We start from the raw sequence: 15,978 nt of genomic DNA, 5'->3' as shown, positions 1-15,978 counted from the left end.
AATGAGGGGAGGGAGTACTGAGAATTTTTTGTGTTCATCATCAGAAGACATGAGTTCAAAAAGGAAATGAAAATTAAAAATGAACAAACATAACAAAGGTTGATAAATCTGCCTTGGTTGTGGGGTCCCCCTGGAGAAGGATTCATTTTCTACTCGTTTGAACAAACCACTGCTCTAGTAAGTAGCCATTAGTGGTATGAGGTCTGATGATGAAGACATTACTTAAACCCTTCACCATCTGTCCCACTTTAATCAGAAATGCAGTGAGAATGAATTCCATAAACACAGTGATAAGCCAGCGAAAACGCCCAATAAGGGTATTTTAATATGGCATATGTTCCTTTTGCTAGCAGGAAAAGGCATTTGCTTGCATGGTATTATTTGGTTTGGTGTCATTGATTTAGACTAGAATTTTAGAGTTCAAAGGAGCTTTCAGGACCACCTAGTTCCTCATCAGCATTGTATAGATGAGGACTGTGTGAAGAAGAAGCTGTTTCACAGTCCTCCAGTTACTAGTCCACAGCCCTTTCCACTATGCCTGATCTCCTTAGATGCAGGATAAAAAAATGATATCCTTGGTTCCTAAACCATTTAATTGCTAATATTTGCTAATGATTTAAATTGGTACCCACTTTGATCAATAACTCATTGCCATCGAGTCGATTCCTATTCATAGAGACCCTATAAGACAGAGTAGAACTGCCCCATAGGGTTTCCAAGGAGTGGCTGGTGGATCTGAACTGCTGACCTTTCAGTTAGCAGCTGAGCTCTTAACCACTGTACCACCAGGGCTCCAATACTGTGATCAGTAGGGCAGGGCAGTCTGAGTGGGAATAATGGACTGGCCACTGGGTGGTGCTGTGAACTCCTTTATCCTTTGCAGAAGGTACTGTCTCTAAGAAATACTAGTTGGTACATAGTAATTTTCTGTAGTGTCAAAGGGGAAAAAAAAAAAAAAAATTTTTTTTTTTTGTCAAAGGGAAGGGATTAAAACCCAAACTAGATCCTTGAGACCTGACCAAGGTAGAAATTTACCTGTCCAGGTGTCTGGGCTCCTTGAACCTGGTTATGCAGATTCATTAATGCAGAGTGAGTCCATGAGGAAGAATGTCTGTTAAACACCATTTTCCCCCTACAAATTCAAAATACATTATTTGCATCGTGTTCCTTTGATGATCCAAGATTATAATAACCTAGCAAGGCCTACCTTTTGATCCCTTGGAAATAATTTGAAGACAACTAATGCTCTACAGGGGCAATTTCTATGTATGGTAAGAATGCTACAGGGGGAATTCAAAAGTTAGTCTAATTTAAAAAAAAAAAAAAAAAAGCATGTAATATGAAGTATTTTTTATCTTCAAATTATTCTACACTGAGGGTCTTCTATGTGCCAAGGAAGCTAGCAGGCCTTTCACGTGTATTAACTGCAATCATCCCAACTTTTCAATATAGACAGTATTTTCCCCATTTTAAGGAGCCCTGATGGCACAATGGTTAAGGGCTGAGCTGCTAACTGGAGGGTTGGTGGTTTGAATCCACCAGTGGCTCGGTAGAAGAAAGGACCTGGCAATCTGCTCCCATAAAGATTACAGCCTGGGAAACCCTATGGAGAAGTTCTATTCTGTCCTCTAGGATTGCTATGAGTTGGAATTGACGTGACAGCACACAACAACAACAATCCTCATTTTAGGGATGTTCAAAAAGTTAAAAAGATGACTTGTACAAATACAGAATGAATACATGTTCAGTGTTTTATTCAGCCCACTCATTAATGAGGGACAGAGTAAGATGGCACGACTAATTTAAATAAAACATTTGGAAAAACTGGCTATAGGCATTTGGAATAAAGGAGTATAGGCTAGATACGAAACTGGTTAATGTCCTCTAAAAAAAAAGGTTTCTCTTTTCTACCAGACAGAAATCCACAAATCAACATGCAGCATCACAGAGTTGGGGCTCTAACCAAATAAAAAATAATAAAGTGAAACACAGAGACATTCTCTGAGAGAATTAAATAATACTTGGTTGGGATTGTTAAACAAGGTCCAATATGACATTCAAACCACATACTTTATACTTTCTAGATTTCCAAGTCTTGGTTAATTTTTCTTAACAATGATAGGCCCAGAGAGGTTAAAACCATGGCCAAAGTCACAAAGCCATGAAGCTTCAAAATCAAGTTACTCCATGTCCAAAGTCTTTCTGATTTTTCTGCAACACACCACTGCCTTGTATCGTACCCATACAAATAATGTGGCAGGTAGTTTTTCTTTTTTAACTGTGTTTTAAGTGAAAGTTTATAGCTCGAGTTACTTTCTCATATAAAAATTCATACACATATTGTTTTGTGACATTAGTTGCAGTCCCTACAATGTGACAACACACTCCTTTGCACCCCAGGTTCCCTGTGTCTGTACAACCAGTTCCTGTCCCTTCCTGCCTTCTCATCCTGCCTCCTGATAGGAGCCGCCCATTTGGTCTCGCAAATCTGATTGAACTAAGAAGCACACTCCTCACATGTATTATTTTTTGTTTTATAGGCCCGTCTAATTTTTGTCTAAAGAGTGGGAAGTTGTTTTAAACAGCATTGTAAATGGTTTTAAAAATCTCTTCCTGTTGATTCCGTCCGTGTAGCCAACACCAATTCTGCCTTTTCTCAGTCTCCTCGCCTTATTCCTCCTAGCTTGGCAACTTAAACCAGCAGGCCAGCACTCCAAACTCTTTTTGTTCAGCACGTAACCGTCAAACATAAGAAAGGATGCAGGCATCCCAGCCTGGTTTTTCATAGACTTGTCTGTTTCCCTCTTAGTTGGAAAGAGTTTGGTTTGATAATGGTTTAAGGCATTTCTCCAGACATTATTTCTCAGTGTTATAATTTCTCCTGCATCCTAATTAAGAAGCAGTTTTACCATTTGTGTCCTTAATTCTTCATTAAAAATACATTTACAACTTTGCTGTTTCCTGACAGACACCCTGGGAGCAGCTAGGGGTATCAAGATAAGGGCAGTAGTGCCCTTAGATATTAACAACTCCATCTAATGTGGGAGAAGCAGGTGTAATGACAGGAGAAGCGATGCCCGGAGAGGGACGAGTGGGCGGTTTGCATCTGGGCGGATGGAGAGACGAAGGAGAAGTTACACTGTGCAGGCTGTATTTCAGCAGCGGGCTAGAGATGAGCAAAAGCTCTGCTGGCAAGTGAGGGGAGTGAAGACAACCTGTCTTGACCTGTCACTGAGCTACCTGTAAACCACGCCAGGAGATACCCCCATCCAGGCTTCGTTGGGGATGGGGTGTAACAGCTCCTTTGAAATTAATTCTTCAGCTCAAGCTATGTTTCTGATATTACAAAAAGCATCTTTGGTGAACAGCTTGGAAAAATGCCTTACCAAACACACACACATAGACCCCAAATAAGTAAAAACTATCTTATTTTCTCCTAGGAAAAGAGAACACTGCTAGAAAGAAAAATGTCTTTGGAAAACAAGCTGCTGCAATGCAAGTCCAGTGCTACATATGCTAAAAGGTTTGCAAATCAACCCCCTAAGTAAAAGCAGTCCCTGATACCTTTCCTCTCCACTGGTACACTGGCCAGGGATAAAGATTTTTCCAACCCCAAAGGAATAAGGACAACTGAAAATGCAGGAGGGAGGGAGAACCCCGAGGACTAGTAACCATGTACCTCCCTTCCCTACCCCTTGAATAATCAGGTTGCAGAGTTCACTGGGAGTATTGGGGAACAAGGGTCTATGAGCCGCCCTGTTTTCTTTTAGTGCTAAGGAGGATATGTTGTAGAGATCTCCATTTCCTACGATGCTTTTTTCTCCCCTTGTTATTGTTAACTGGTCTCTGCTAAAGCTGACTGGACCACCCACGCATCGAAAGTTTGTAGCTTTGTAGCGCTCCCCAACTCTGCAGATGATGAAGGACACCCTGTGGGAAACATCTTCAGTTCTTTGGACTTACAAATGGTCGTAAATTAATTCCAAGCAGCACAGAGTCTGTAGTATGCGTGCGGTGGAGGTGGATTTGTGGTTATCACCACAACTGGCTCACTGCTTAGCCACGTTCACAGCAAGCCTGTGGAACGTCATGTCACGTCGTTTGAAGTTTTCTGAGGGTTTTCTTTTTTTAATTCCAAGCCCGTCATGGTCATTATATGTTCTGATGTAAAGATACAGTGTTCACAGACCTTAGCTTGTCCATCTACAGCTATTGCTCCCTAGGATGTCAGGTACTATTATGACCCTCAGAGTATGCAATTTGCTGTTCTCATTCATTCAGTAACGTTTGCTCAAACATCCTCTCTCTCATTGGTTTTATTTTTTTCTCCCTATTTCTCTGCCCTGTTTTCTTCCTTTTCTCACCTCTCCTTATATTCTGTCCTTTCTGTCAGGCTCATTTTCATGGGTTTTGGGTCATATTCTGCCAAAGTCACAGAAATGGGCTGACCCAGGCAATAGCACACATATATTTGGCAATACTGAGATACAACTAAGTTATTAATTTCTCCTTCTTCCTTCCTGAGGATAGACTTCTAAGATAAGTTTGTAGCACTGCACGACCCTGTAGAGAGTGGAGGAAATACTGTGGAAAACATCCTTAGGTCTTTGGAATTACTTGCAGATACTCGTTACTTAATTAAATCTTTGGCTTAACTTATTTTTCTTTCCTTAAAAGAGAGAGTTTTCCATGCTACAGAGCTACTGCCTTAGACATTGAGCTTTGCACTAAGCGGCCAGGCAGTCTGAGTTTGATTTTTTTTTCTTTCCTTTAAAAAATGATTTTTTTTTTTCGGTGTTGATAACAGGGTTTTTGTCAGTCTTTGAGCCAACAGTGTGTTTTAAAAGCCAAAATGATTTTTTCTTTTTCAGTTCTATTATGTATAAGCAGTTGTTAAAAGGAATTCTCAAAAAGCTCTTAAGGAGGCTATAGAAATGTCTTGAGGGAAATGGATGTTTTGTGTTTCCAGAAAGGTATTTGAACATCCAGGCTCATACAGTTTTCCTAGATTGTAGGTATCACAAGTATCTATCTTAATACTTTTTCTGAGCAATGTGTGGAGATGTTCACTCTTCAAAGTGACAAGAAGATAAAATTACTTGTATGGAGACTTCTGGTTGAAGCAATAGAGGGTTGGTTAAGCTGCCATAAGTAAAGGGGATTTTTGTTAAGATTGGATAGATGTAGCCATAAAGAAGATGAAGCTAATGGGAAGACAGAAGGGCCATCCTGTAGCGTCTTATTTTTGAAACCAAGCTATTTTGTTGCTCCCATTCAGTCGTGGGCATCTGTGTGATTTAACTCTTCTCTGGGCCTTTGTTTTGCCTATGTGATTCATTAACTTTTTATCCCGTGTCACCAACTGCCTTATGTTCTCTTTATTTTCCTTTCAAATTCCAGAGGAAAGACTCTGATTGGCTTAGTACCACTTCCTATACTGGGGAGACTGATGATGGTAGCCAGCCCCTCATTGTCAGCCAACCAGTGGCCTTTGGCTGGTAACCACTCCTGGTTCTATTGGTGGCCTCCCCTTACTCCAGAAATAGCCTAGGATAGCTTCCCTGAGCAGGCCTGTGGGTGATTTAATTTCACTTAGGCATAAATGGTGAGTATGACAGGCATCATGTCCCCCCGCCCTCCGCCTTTTTTTAAATTGCAGTGGGCTTTTTTTCATTCTGCAATTTGATAAGAAGAGTCAATATATTTTAATAAGACATTTCTAATATTAAAAAGCATCTCTGAGGATAAGCATTTTAAGCCTTTATGGCTCAGAAAAAGTGACAAAATCTTTGCTTACATATGGAAACAAACTCCTTATAACATATTAAGTTAAACGTCATAATTACTTTTAGCAAGAGTTAAAAGGTTCAGCTGAAGCATCTTTTTTTAAAAAAACAAGGTTGACTCCATACTTCTGCTACCATTACTTCTTTTGTGATTAAAAAAAAAAAAAAATTTTTTTTTTTTTTTTTTGTGATTAGCAATGTCTGTATCACTAAAACCAACAAGTTCTTTGCTAGTTAATTTTTTTTCTAATATATCACCAAGACCAGAAAGATGGTTTTCCAGGATATGCTTATAATGGGGTCCCTGAATAATATTTTCAACTACATCCTTATTGGAAACACAGAGACTGTGCCTCATGGCATCTTTTTAAAAAAGATAGCATGATAGCAATGAGCAATTCAATCAGCCAGGTGCAGAGGGCAGTGTGGCAAGGTCCAGTAACTCTGATGGTGTGAGTGAATCTAGGGATAGATTTTAGAGCATCCTGAGTCTGGATGGGGACATGGTTTCCTTTGACCACACCACTGACGGACATTGAGCAGCAGAGAGATTGAGGATGTGCCTCTTGTCAAGAAGTTAATTGGAGAGGAGAAATCACTGACTAGATAGTAGATAAATGTTAACTTTGATGAATGGAAAGACAGTACACAGTATAGGGGAAGTCAGTACATTTTGACCAAGGCAGAGTTCATAAAATTTCATAGACACATCCAGACACCTGAGAGACTGAGTTACTGGATTGAGGGCTGGAGACCATGGTCTTGGGGGTCATCTAGGTCAGTTGGCATAACATAGTTCATAAAGAAAATGTTCTACATCCAACTTTGTGAATAGCATCTGGTATCTTAAAAGCTTGTGAGCGGCCATCTAAGATGCATCTACTGGTCTTATCCTGTATGGAACAAAGGAGAATGAAGAAAAGCAAAGACACAAAGGAAATATTAGTCCAAAGGATTAATGGACCACAAGTACCACAGACTCCACCAACCTGAGCCCAGAACAACTAGATTGTGCCTGGCTACTACCACTGGCCATTCTGACCCTCTCACAATAGAGAGTCCCTGACAAAGCAGGAAAGAATGTAAAACAAAATTCAAATTCATACACACACGCACACAGAAAAAGACCAGATTAACTGGTCTGATAGAGACTAGCAGAATCCCCAAGACCATAGCTCCAGGACACCCTTTTAACTCAGAACCAAAGCCACTCCTGAAGTTCACCCTTCAGCGAAAGATTAGACAGGTCTATAAAACAAACAATGACACATGAGAGGAAGGTGCTTCTTAGTTCAGTCATGTGTACGAGACCAAATGGGCAACACCTGCCTAAAAGCAAAGATGAAAAGAGGAAGGCACAGGAAAAATGGACGGATAGAAGCGGGAACCTGAGGTGGGGAAGGGAAGAGTGTTGATACATTGTGGGGATTGCAACCAATGTCACAAAACAATTTTTTTTAATGAATTGTTGAATAAGAAACTAATTTGCTCTGTAACCTTCTACCTAAAGCACAATAAGAAAAAAAAAATTAGTCTCTAATCATCCTGTGTTGCTAACGCAAAGCCATTTGTTTACTTGTTTTTGAAAGTTAAGGATAGGATTGATATCCTTTCTTGAATGCTAAGGAATCTAACTAAAATATTGAGTTGCAGATTCTTTTACCCTCCTTCAGTTGTGAATGGAGGGAGGATCTATGGTGTAGGGTAGAAATTCTCTTCTCTTTTTTGGAGGCTTTTCTTGTCTACTCCCATTGGCATTTCCGGGTTGCCAGCTTCTTCAGCTCCAAGTCTGGGACAAATGAGGCAAAAAGAAAATGCAGGAACTCAAAGTTGTATGTTCATTCCTTTGATCCTAAGGTTCTTAGCCTGTCTGCCTTCTCTCCCTGCATTTGTCTTGTTATGTTTGCTTATATAAAACGTCCAGGGTTTTTGGTTGTATTCACCTGTTGCCGTCAAGTTGATGCCAACTCATAGCAACCCTATATAGGACATAGTAGAACTGCCACATAGAGTTTCCAAGCAGTGCCTGGTGAATTCGAACTGCTGACCTTTTGGTTAGCAGCGGTAGCTCTCAACCTCTACACCACCAGGTTGTACTTAGTTGGAAGAACAGGAAAAAAAGTACATCTACTCCATCTTCCTAGAAACAGAAGTCCTTCAATTCTATTTTAATTTCAATATTTTCTTTCTATTGCATGTGTAGAGAAAACATTGATCAAAAAGTATATTGAGGCACTGGGAGGCAGAGTATGAATCCTAGAGGAAAACGCAGACATTTCTTAGAAAGGCAGTTGATTTCTTTTTCTATACTTGGCTTTTTTTTTTATGCTTTCTTCCTCTTGTTTTGCTTTATGCTTATGTTTTGCTTCCTCTTTGTTAAGACCAATTTTTTTAACTAAATATAAATAATAAAGCTTAAAGGAAGCTCGAAAGGTAGCTTATGTAGATATATTCTCAAGTTTAAAGACATTAATGGATTACTAGATTTCATTTATTGAAGAATCCTGATAGAAATATTCTGCAACTTCCTATAGTCCTTAAATATACTTTAGTTCTGGTGTATTAACACACCTAAGCCGCAAAGCTCTGTGTTTTCAGGAGTGATTCTAGAAGTATTTTTCTTCCATCTTGAAACATATTTCAAATTTGTATCTATCTGCATGTTTGTGGTAATACATTAAAGGAATACGTGGGGAAATTATCTGAGCTTAGTAGCTAACATACATACCCCATCCCACCTCACCCTTTCTAAAGCTACCCTTTTTTCTCTGTGGTCTTGGGTTTGGTTCATCCTGGGACATAATAAGGACCATTCTGAATACTCGCCTTTAACAGTGCACAATATTTTCATATTTTATGGATATTTGAAGCTGGTCGGCCTCTGCAAAGCATCCTGAGTTCTTTTTCCTTATTTTCCAGAAAAGTCCTGGGTTGAACCACTAAGTAGGTTATTTCTGTCTTCCCTTTTTCCTTCCTCGATGGAGCAATTTTGAATTTTAGAACCAGCTGTTGGGCAGATTTTTGCTTGCCCTCTGTGCTGTTTTGATCCTTGTTGGCCTCAAATTGTCTTTTCCCACTGCCTGCATGACTTTCCTTCTGAGCCTCCCCAGCTTCCTCCATCCTCTGCATGTTTTCAGCTCCTCTGTCCTCTGAGGATACTGAGCACCCTCCCCGCCCAGATTCTCAGTCTTCCCCTTGGATGGTCCTAACCTCCCCCTGAGTTCTGAGAATCTTCCTCTGAAGATTCCCATTGTGGGCTGTGAGCTCCTCTCCTTCATGGATTGGAGTGTTTGCAAGCCTCCAACGTCTGGTCCCTTTTGGAGGGCTCTGAGTTCCACTTACCTCGTTTAGGTCCTGAGCCTTGCCCACTTGGGGTCCTGAGATCCCCTTGAGCGCCTGAGAACTTGACAAGAAAGCCTCTGAGCCACTGGCCCAGCAGTAACTAAAATCTAATGTCACACCAGGCTGGTGCTGAAGCAGCTATTCCCCAATCATCAGTTTTAAAAATGTGAGCAGGTCTATGTTGCTGTTGTTGTTATTCTAATTATATAGGCACAAGGCATTTTCATCCTGTAAAGTAGTAGAAGTTGTTGCTGTTGTTGCATGCCATTAAGTCAATTCTGACACATATTGACCCCATGTGATGGAATAGAACTGCCTCATAGGGTTTTGTAGGCTGTAATCTTTATGGAAGAAGATTGCTAGATCTTTCTCCCGCATAGCTGCTGGGTGGGTTCGAACTGCCAACCTTTCGGTTAGCAGCCAAGTGCTGAACCAGAATTATGGTTTCTGCTATATTGAAGCTTAGAAAAATTGAGTGACTTACCCACAGTCAAAAGGTTTCCAAGCATGGTAGTCTTACCACAGTGCATGTTGCTCATAATTCCAATAATATGGCCAAGAAGAAAACAGTCAAAAACTGTATAATTAGTTGTAATGACCTAAATCCAGCACATAGCAACTCATAGCAACCCTATAGGACAGAGTAGAACTTCCTCATAGAGTTTTCAAAGAGTGCCTGATGGAGTCGAACTAAGACCTTTTGGTTAGCAGTCGTAGCTCTTAACCACTATGCAAACAGCACTGAAAACAGAAATTGACAGTTCCATAGTAATAGTAGGAGACTTCAACATACCACTCTCAGTAAAGAACAGAACATCTGGAAAGAAACAAAGATATAAAAGAGCTAAAGAGCACAATCAACCAACTTGATCTTATAGACATATATAGAACACTCCACCCAGTAACTGCAAAGTATACATTCTTTTCCAGCGCACATGGAATGTTCTCCAGAATAGACCACATCTTAGGCCACAGAGCAATCCTCGACAAAATCCAAAGCACTGAGATAATACAAACTATCTTTTCTGACCACAATGCCATCAAAATAGAAATTTAGAACAGGAAGAGTAAGAGAAAAAAATCAATTCCATGGAAACTGAATAACACCCTGCTTAAAAACCACTGGGTAATAGAAGAAATCAAAGATGGAATCAGAAAGTTCCTATAATCAAACAAGAATGAAAAGACGTCATACCAAAACCTTTGGGACACAGCAAAGGCAGGCCTCCGAGGTCAATTTATAGCGCTAGATGCACACATCAAAAAAGAAGGAAGGGACAAAATCAAAACATTAGTTACACAACTTGAACAAATAGAGAACAGCGGAAGAAGCCCACAGCCACCAGAAGAAGAAATAATAAAGATCGGAGCAGAAATAAATGAAATAGAGAATAGAAAAACAATAGAAAGAATCAACAAAACCAAAAGTTGGTTCTGTGAAGGGATCAACAAAATCGACAAACCACTGGCCAAATTGACAAAATAAAAACAGGAGAGAATGCAAATAACCCAAATAAGGAATGAAATGGAGGACATCACAACAGACCCAAATGAAATAAAAAGAGTCATAACAGAGTATTACAAAAAACTATACTCCAACAAATTTGAAAACCTAGAAGAAATGGACAAATTTCTAGAGACACACGACCTACCCAAACTAACACAAAATGATGTTGAAAATCTGAACAGACCTGTAACAAGAGAAGAGATTGACAAGGTAATAAAAAAAACTCTCCCCTCCCCCCCAAAAAAAAGCTCTGGCCAAGATGGCTTTACTGGAGAATTCTACCAAAGATTCAGAGAAGAGCTTACACCAGTACTACTCAAACTATTTCAGAACATAGAAAAGGAAGCAATACTTCTGAATTCATTCTATGAAGCCAGCATAACCCTGATACCAAAACCAGGCAAAGCCACCACAAAAAAAGAAAATTACAGACCAATATCTCTCATGAATTTAGATGCAAAAATCCTCAACAAAATTCTAGCCAATAGAATTCAGTATCATATCAAGAAAATAATATACCACGACCAAATAGGATTCATACCAGGTATGCAAGGATGGCTCAATGTTAGAAAATCAATCTACCACATAAATAAAAGGAAAGAAAAGAATCACATGACCATCTCAATCGATGCAGAAAAGGCATTCAACAAAGTCCAACACCCATTCCTGATTTAAAAAAAAAAAAAAAACTCCCAATAAAATAGGTATAGAAGGGAAATTTCTGAACATAGTAAAGGGCATCTATACAAAACCAATGGCCAACATCATTCTCAATGGAGAGAGGCTGAAAACATTCCCCTTGAGAATAGGAACAAGACAAGGATGCCCTTTATTACCGCTCCTAGTTAGCATTGTGTTGGAAGTCTTAGCTACAGCAATAAGGCAAGAAACAGAAATAAAGGGCATCCAAATTGGTGACGAAGAAGTTAAACTGTCCCAATTTGCAGATAATATGATACTAAGAAAATCCAAAAGACTCCACAAGAAAACTACTGGAACTAATAGAAAGATTCAGCAGAGGAGCAGGATATAAGACAAACATACAAAAATCAGTTGGATTCCTCTACACCAATAAATGGAACGATGAAAAGGAAATCAGGAAAATAATACCATTTATAATAGCCCCTAAAAAAAAAATACTTAGGAATAAATCTATCCAGGGATGTAAAAGACCTAAACAAAGAAAACTACAAAACACTACAGCAAGAAACCAAAAGAGATCTATATAAATGGAAAAACATACCATGCTCATGGATAGGTAGACTGAACATTGTGAAAATGACAGTTCTACCCAAAGCAATTTACAAATATAATGGAATACCGATCCAAATACCAACCACGTTCTTTAAAGAGACAGAAAAACTTATAATTAACTTTATATGGAAAGGGAAGAAGCCATAGATAAGTAAAGCACTATTGAAAAAGAATAAAGTAGGAGGTCTCGCACTACCTGACCTCGGAACCTACTATACAGCTAAGGTAGTCAAAACAGCCTGGTACTAGTACAATGACAGATACATTGACCAATGGAACAGAGTTGAGAACCCGGATGTAAATCCATCCACCTATGGTTACCTGATCTTTGACAAGGGCCAAACATCCATCAAATGTGGAAAAGACAGTCTTTTTAACAAATGGTGCCAGCAAAACTGGATGTGCATCTGCAAAAAAATGAAATAGGACCCATACCTCATAAAAAAAAAAAATACAAATTAACCACTATGCCACCAGCCTTTCCACTGTAAGGTTGCTAAGAGTTGGAATTGACTCAGAGTCAATGGGTTTGGTTTTGGGGTTTAAATTGATCTCTGGGAAAATGGAAATAATATAAATTCAAAGTTGACCCATCTTTTTTCATGATGGTCAGTGTAGGCTCAGTGTTAATGGGAATTTAATTTTTTTTTCTTGCCCCACTTGTAAGTATTGGGATTACCAAAAGTAGTAATCCACAACACCTACTAAACCTGTATCCTTGGAAATGGATTTCTGATTATATGTAAAGTCCCCACTCCTGCTCCCATGCTGTGATGTGGTGTGTGTACTGCTCTCTAAATGTCGTTGTCTGTGTGTTTTGGTGGTTGCCAGATCTGTGGGTACACATAGGTGAGACAAGTTAGACATGTAAGTGCTTCATTCATCTCAGCACAACTTGACTCAGCTACCTACTGGATGGAGTCACAGGTGGCCAGAAAGGAGCTTTTGACATGAGTTGATTTTCTCATTCCAATTCATATCCCAGCACATCAGAGACTGCTTTGTGGCTGTTCATCTTTGGGCCGTCTTGTGTGGCCTGTGGGATACTGGGCCCCTCATCACACCCTGCAGCAGTGTAGTATGTGGGGAGAGCCTGGCCGCACACACAGGAAGAAGGAGCTGGATAACTCGTTATTAAATCTTTTTTTCTCCTTCCACATTTCCAGTTGCCAGGATCTTCAAATGGAGATTTCCACTCTCCAGGAGCAGATCTCTCATCTGCAGTTTGTGATTCACTCCCAACATCAGAACCTGCGCAGTGTCATCCAGGAGGTCAGAATAATCAAGTGTATTTCTCTCATAGATGGGATGTTTACACTATGAAGACCAAGTACAAGTGGCTTGTCTGGACTTTAGAAGTAATGAGATTGTCCTCCCTACTGACATATCCTTTTTGTTTTGTGTGCAACATGGCTCTGTTTTCAATGCCCTCTCTTGTCTAAATGCCAGCACCTGGAAGGTTCTCAATGGAGCTAGTTTAGGAAATTGTGTTGAACTGCTCTTTAGATGTTTGGGTGATTTTTTAAGTGTTCTGAGCCAGATAATGTACACTGTTTTTTAGCAGATCTTGTAGACCAGGGCGTCCGGCTCTTTCATGAGGGAGAGATGGTTTTCATAACCTCATAACCAGTATATTTAGAAAGTGGTTTAAGGCAAGGGGTGTAGCCTAGCCATCCTCTGGAGACCTCCTAGTAGGTGATAAAGAAGAGGGAATTGTGGTAGCAGCGAGCTGGATGGTAGACTATATTAATAAGATCTAGTTCAAGATATATATTGATCTGCCTTTGGGGGTCTCCTTTAGATATAAAATCAAATCTCCAATTTTTTACTACCTAGTATTTGTTTCTAAAAGGAGTCCTCCAAAATGACTCTAATACCTTCCTGACATAAATGTAGCATCAGTGCTCGCTTGGCTATGATCTCATCAAAGGGCCAAAGAACAGAGCCATGGAATTTGCGAAACAGAAAGGACCTTGGTGCCATCCCACTTTCCCATTTTACAGATCAGAGAACAGAGGCCCAGAGTGTTTAAATGACAGAGTTGGTTGGTGGCAGAGCCGGCCTTAGAATCCATGTGTCCCCACTCTGATCCTCATCATCCTGACCCACCTCCCAACTCGACCTTGCCTCTCGGCAGATGCTTTTCTTCCAGACAAAGCAGGCTGTCATTGTTATGCCTCGTGTGGGCGCAATGGCTTCGGGAAGCCTCTCCACGCCAGGCAGTAGCTTTATAGCATATTCATCAGCAGCTGCATTTGCAGGACGAAAAGCTTAACATTGCTGAGAAACAGAAGGATTACAAGTGCAACTGTCCATAGGGCGCACGCCTCCTGAACTTGGTCTCTCAGACTCTCCAAAGATTGAAATGTATCACAGCACTGTGGGAATGCTTCCCTTCCCAGGTGCCCATTTGGCCTGCTGTTTCCTGCAGTCTGTTGAGTGCGCTAAGATTTTGGGATTTCATTTTTCTATTTTATGGAAATCATTTTATCATAGAAACATGTACAATTTCAGACTTAAATTAACTATTCCCTGTTGTCTGACAAGATTTTTCCAATTGTGTCTCCTAATTCTTAGATGGAAGGGTTAAAAAATAATGTAAAAGAACAAGATAAAAGAATTGAAAATCTGAAGGAAAAAATTAACATACTTGAAGCCCAGGTAAGGAGGGAATCTGTTGTGCATATCAGTGTGAGCGCATGTGTGTCTGCATGGGTAAGTGTGTGTGTTTGCGAGTGTGTATATGAATGTGTTGAATGTGTCTGTGTGTGTGTACGTCTTTGTGTATTGTGAATGCATTAATGCGCCTGTGTGTGTGTGTATGTGTGGATATGTCTTTGCGAGTATGAATGTGTGTGAATGTGTGGCTGTGTTTGTGAGTGTGAATATGTCTGTGTGTGAGTGTGTGGATGTGTCTATGTGTGAGTGGATGTATCTATATGTGAGTGTGTGTGTGAATGTGTGTATACGTTAATGAACAGACTGTCCCTGACCTCGTCTAGCTTATACTTTAATTGACAATTCAGACAGTAAACAAGCAAATCTACAACTTCATTAGGGAATGGTAAGTGCTCTGAGGAAGAAGAGAACAGTGTGAGGAGTTAACAGGGTCATGCAGTCAGGGAGGGCATATCTGAGCAGGTGATATTTGACCAGGTGCTTGAACGTAGTGAGATCTTGAGCCATGGTGATGCTATTTCTAGTCTATTCCTAGTGAATGCTTCATTATGAAGTTCTTAAGCTGGGAGGACATCTGCAGGGTTGTAATATCTGGCAGTGCAAATTTAAGACCACTACCAATTTTTGAATTCATTAAATAATGGGGTAGAATGATTCCATTTATAAAAATAGTCACCATAGCTTGAACAGCTATTTTAAATAGATCAGCTTTCTAAACCATACAAACAGTATACATTTGTCATCCATACTAAAAGCATTACTTTCTTATTAGGTGTGCTACATACTTCATTTTGCCTAATCCTCACATCTAATCTGAGAGAACGTTATTATTTACTCCATTTTATAATTGATAAAACCAAGATTCAGAGAAGAAACGTGTTCAAAATCACTCAGCTAGCAGGTAGCAGAACCTGCATGTGAGTCAGCTTAACTTTGCAACACATTTGTCCCCCACAATATCTACTTCTCTGGAGGTAGCGCAGACAGTTTGCACTTGACTAGTAACCTTGAATCCGCCTGGCAGCACCGTGGAAGAAAGTCCTGGCAATCTGCTTCCGTAAAGATTATAGCCAAGAAAACCCAGTGGAGCAGTTCTACTCTGTAACACATGGGGTTGCCATAGATCAGAATCAACTCAGTGGCAGTGGATATAGTTGTGAATTTTTGGGGGTGATGTATGTATGTGTGTATGAAATACATATATATATATTGTGATGTACATATATGTATTTAGAAATGAATAGTTAATGGCATTAAATTTGCATGATCATTTACATTTATTTTAGCCATTGTACAGTTACCATATTAAAGGCTTTCCATTTTGTTTCTAGAAGTTTTTTGAGTCATGGAAACAAATATTCATTTTTCCATGATGTTCTTTCCATCCTAAGAGTTTTTTCCTCCTCCATG

At 39.8% G+C, this 15,978-nt stretch overlaps 1 protein-coding gene across 2 annotated transcripts in view; it reads left to right on the top strand.

The window, feature by feature from the left end:
* The window catches only part of CCDC68 (coiled-coil domain containing 68), a 70,486-nt gene that overhangs the window by 33,667 nt on the left and 20,841 nt on the right, over positions 1-15,978 (top strand). For both annotated transcript variants that reach the window (XM_049900237.1, XM_049900236.1), the window contains exons 8-10: positions 3,441-3,523; positions 13,056-13,161; positions 14,467-14,550. In XM_049900237.1, coding sequence (XP_049756194.1) covers positions 3,441-3,523; positions 13,056-13,161; positions 14,467-14,550 — 273 coding nt within the window. The remainder of the gene's footprint in view (positions 1-3,440; positions 3,524-13,055; positions 13,162-14,466; positions 14,551-15,978) is intronic.

The sequence above is a fragment of the Elephas maximus genome, chromosome 11 (genome assembly GCF_024166365.1).
Source record: "Elephas maximus indicus isolate mEleMax1 chromosome 11, mEleMax1 primary haplotype, whole genome shotgun sequence".
NCBI lineage: Eukaryota > Metazoa > Chordata > Mammalia > Proboscidea > Elephantidae > Elephas > Elephas maximus.
This window is presented reverse-complemented; position numbering and strand designations above follow the sequence as displayed.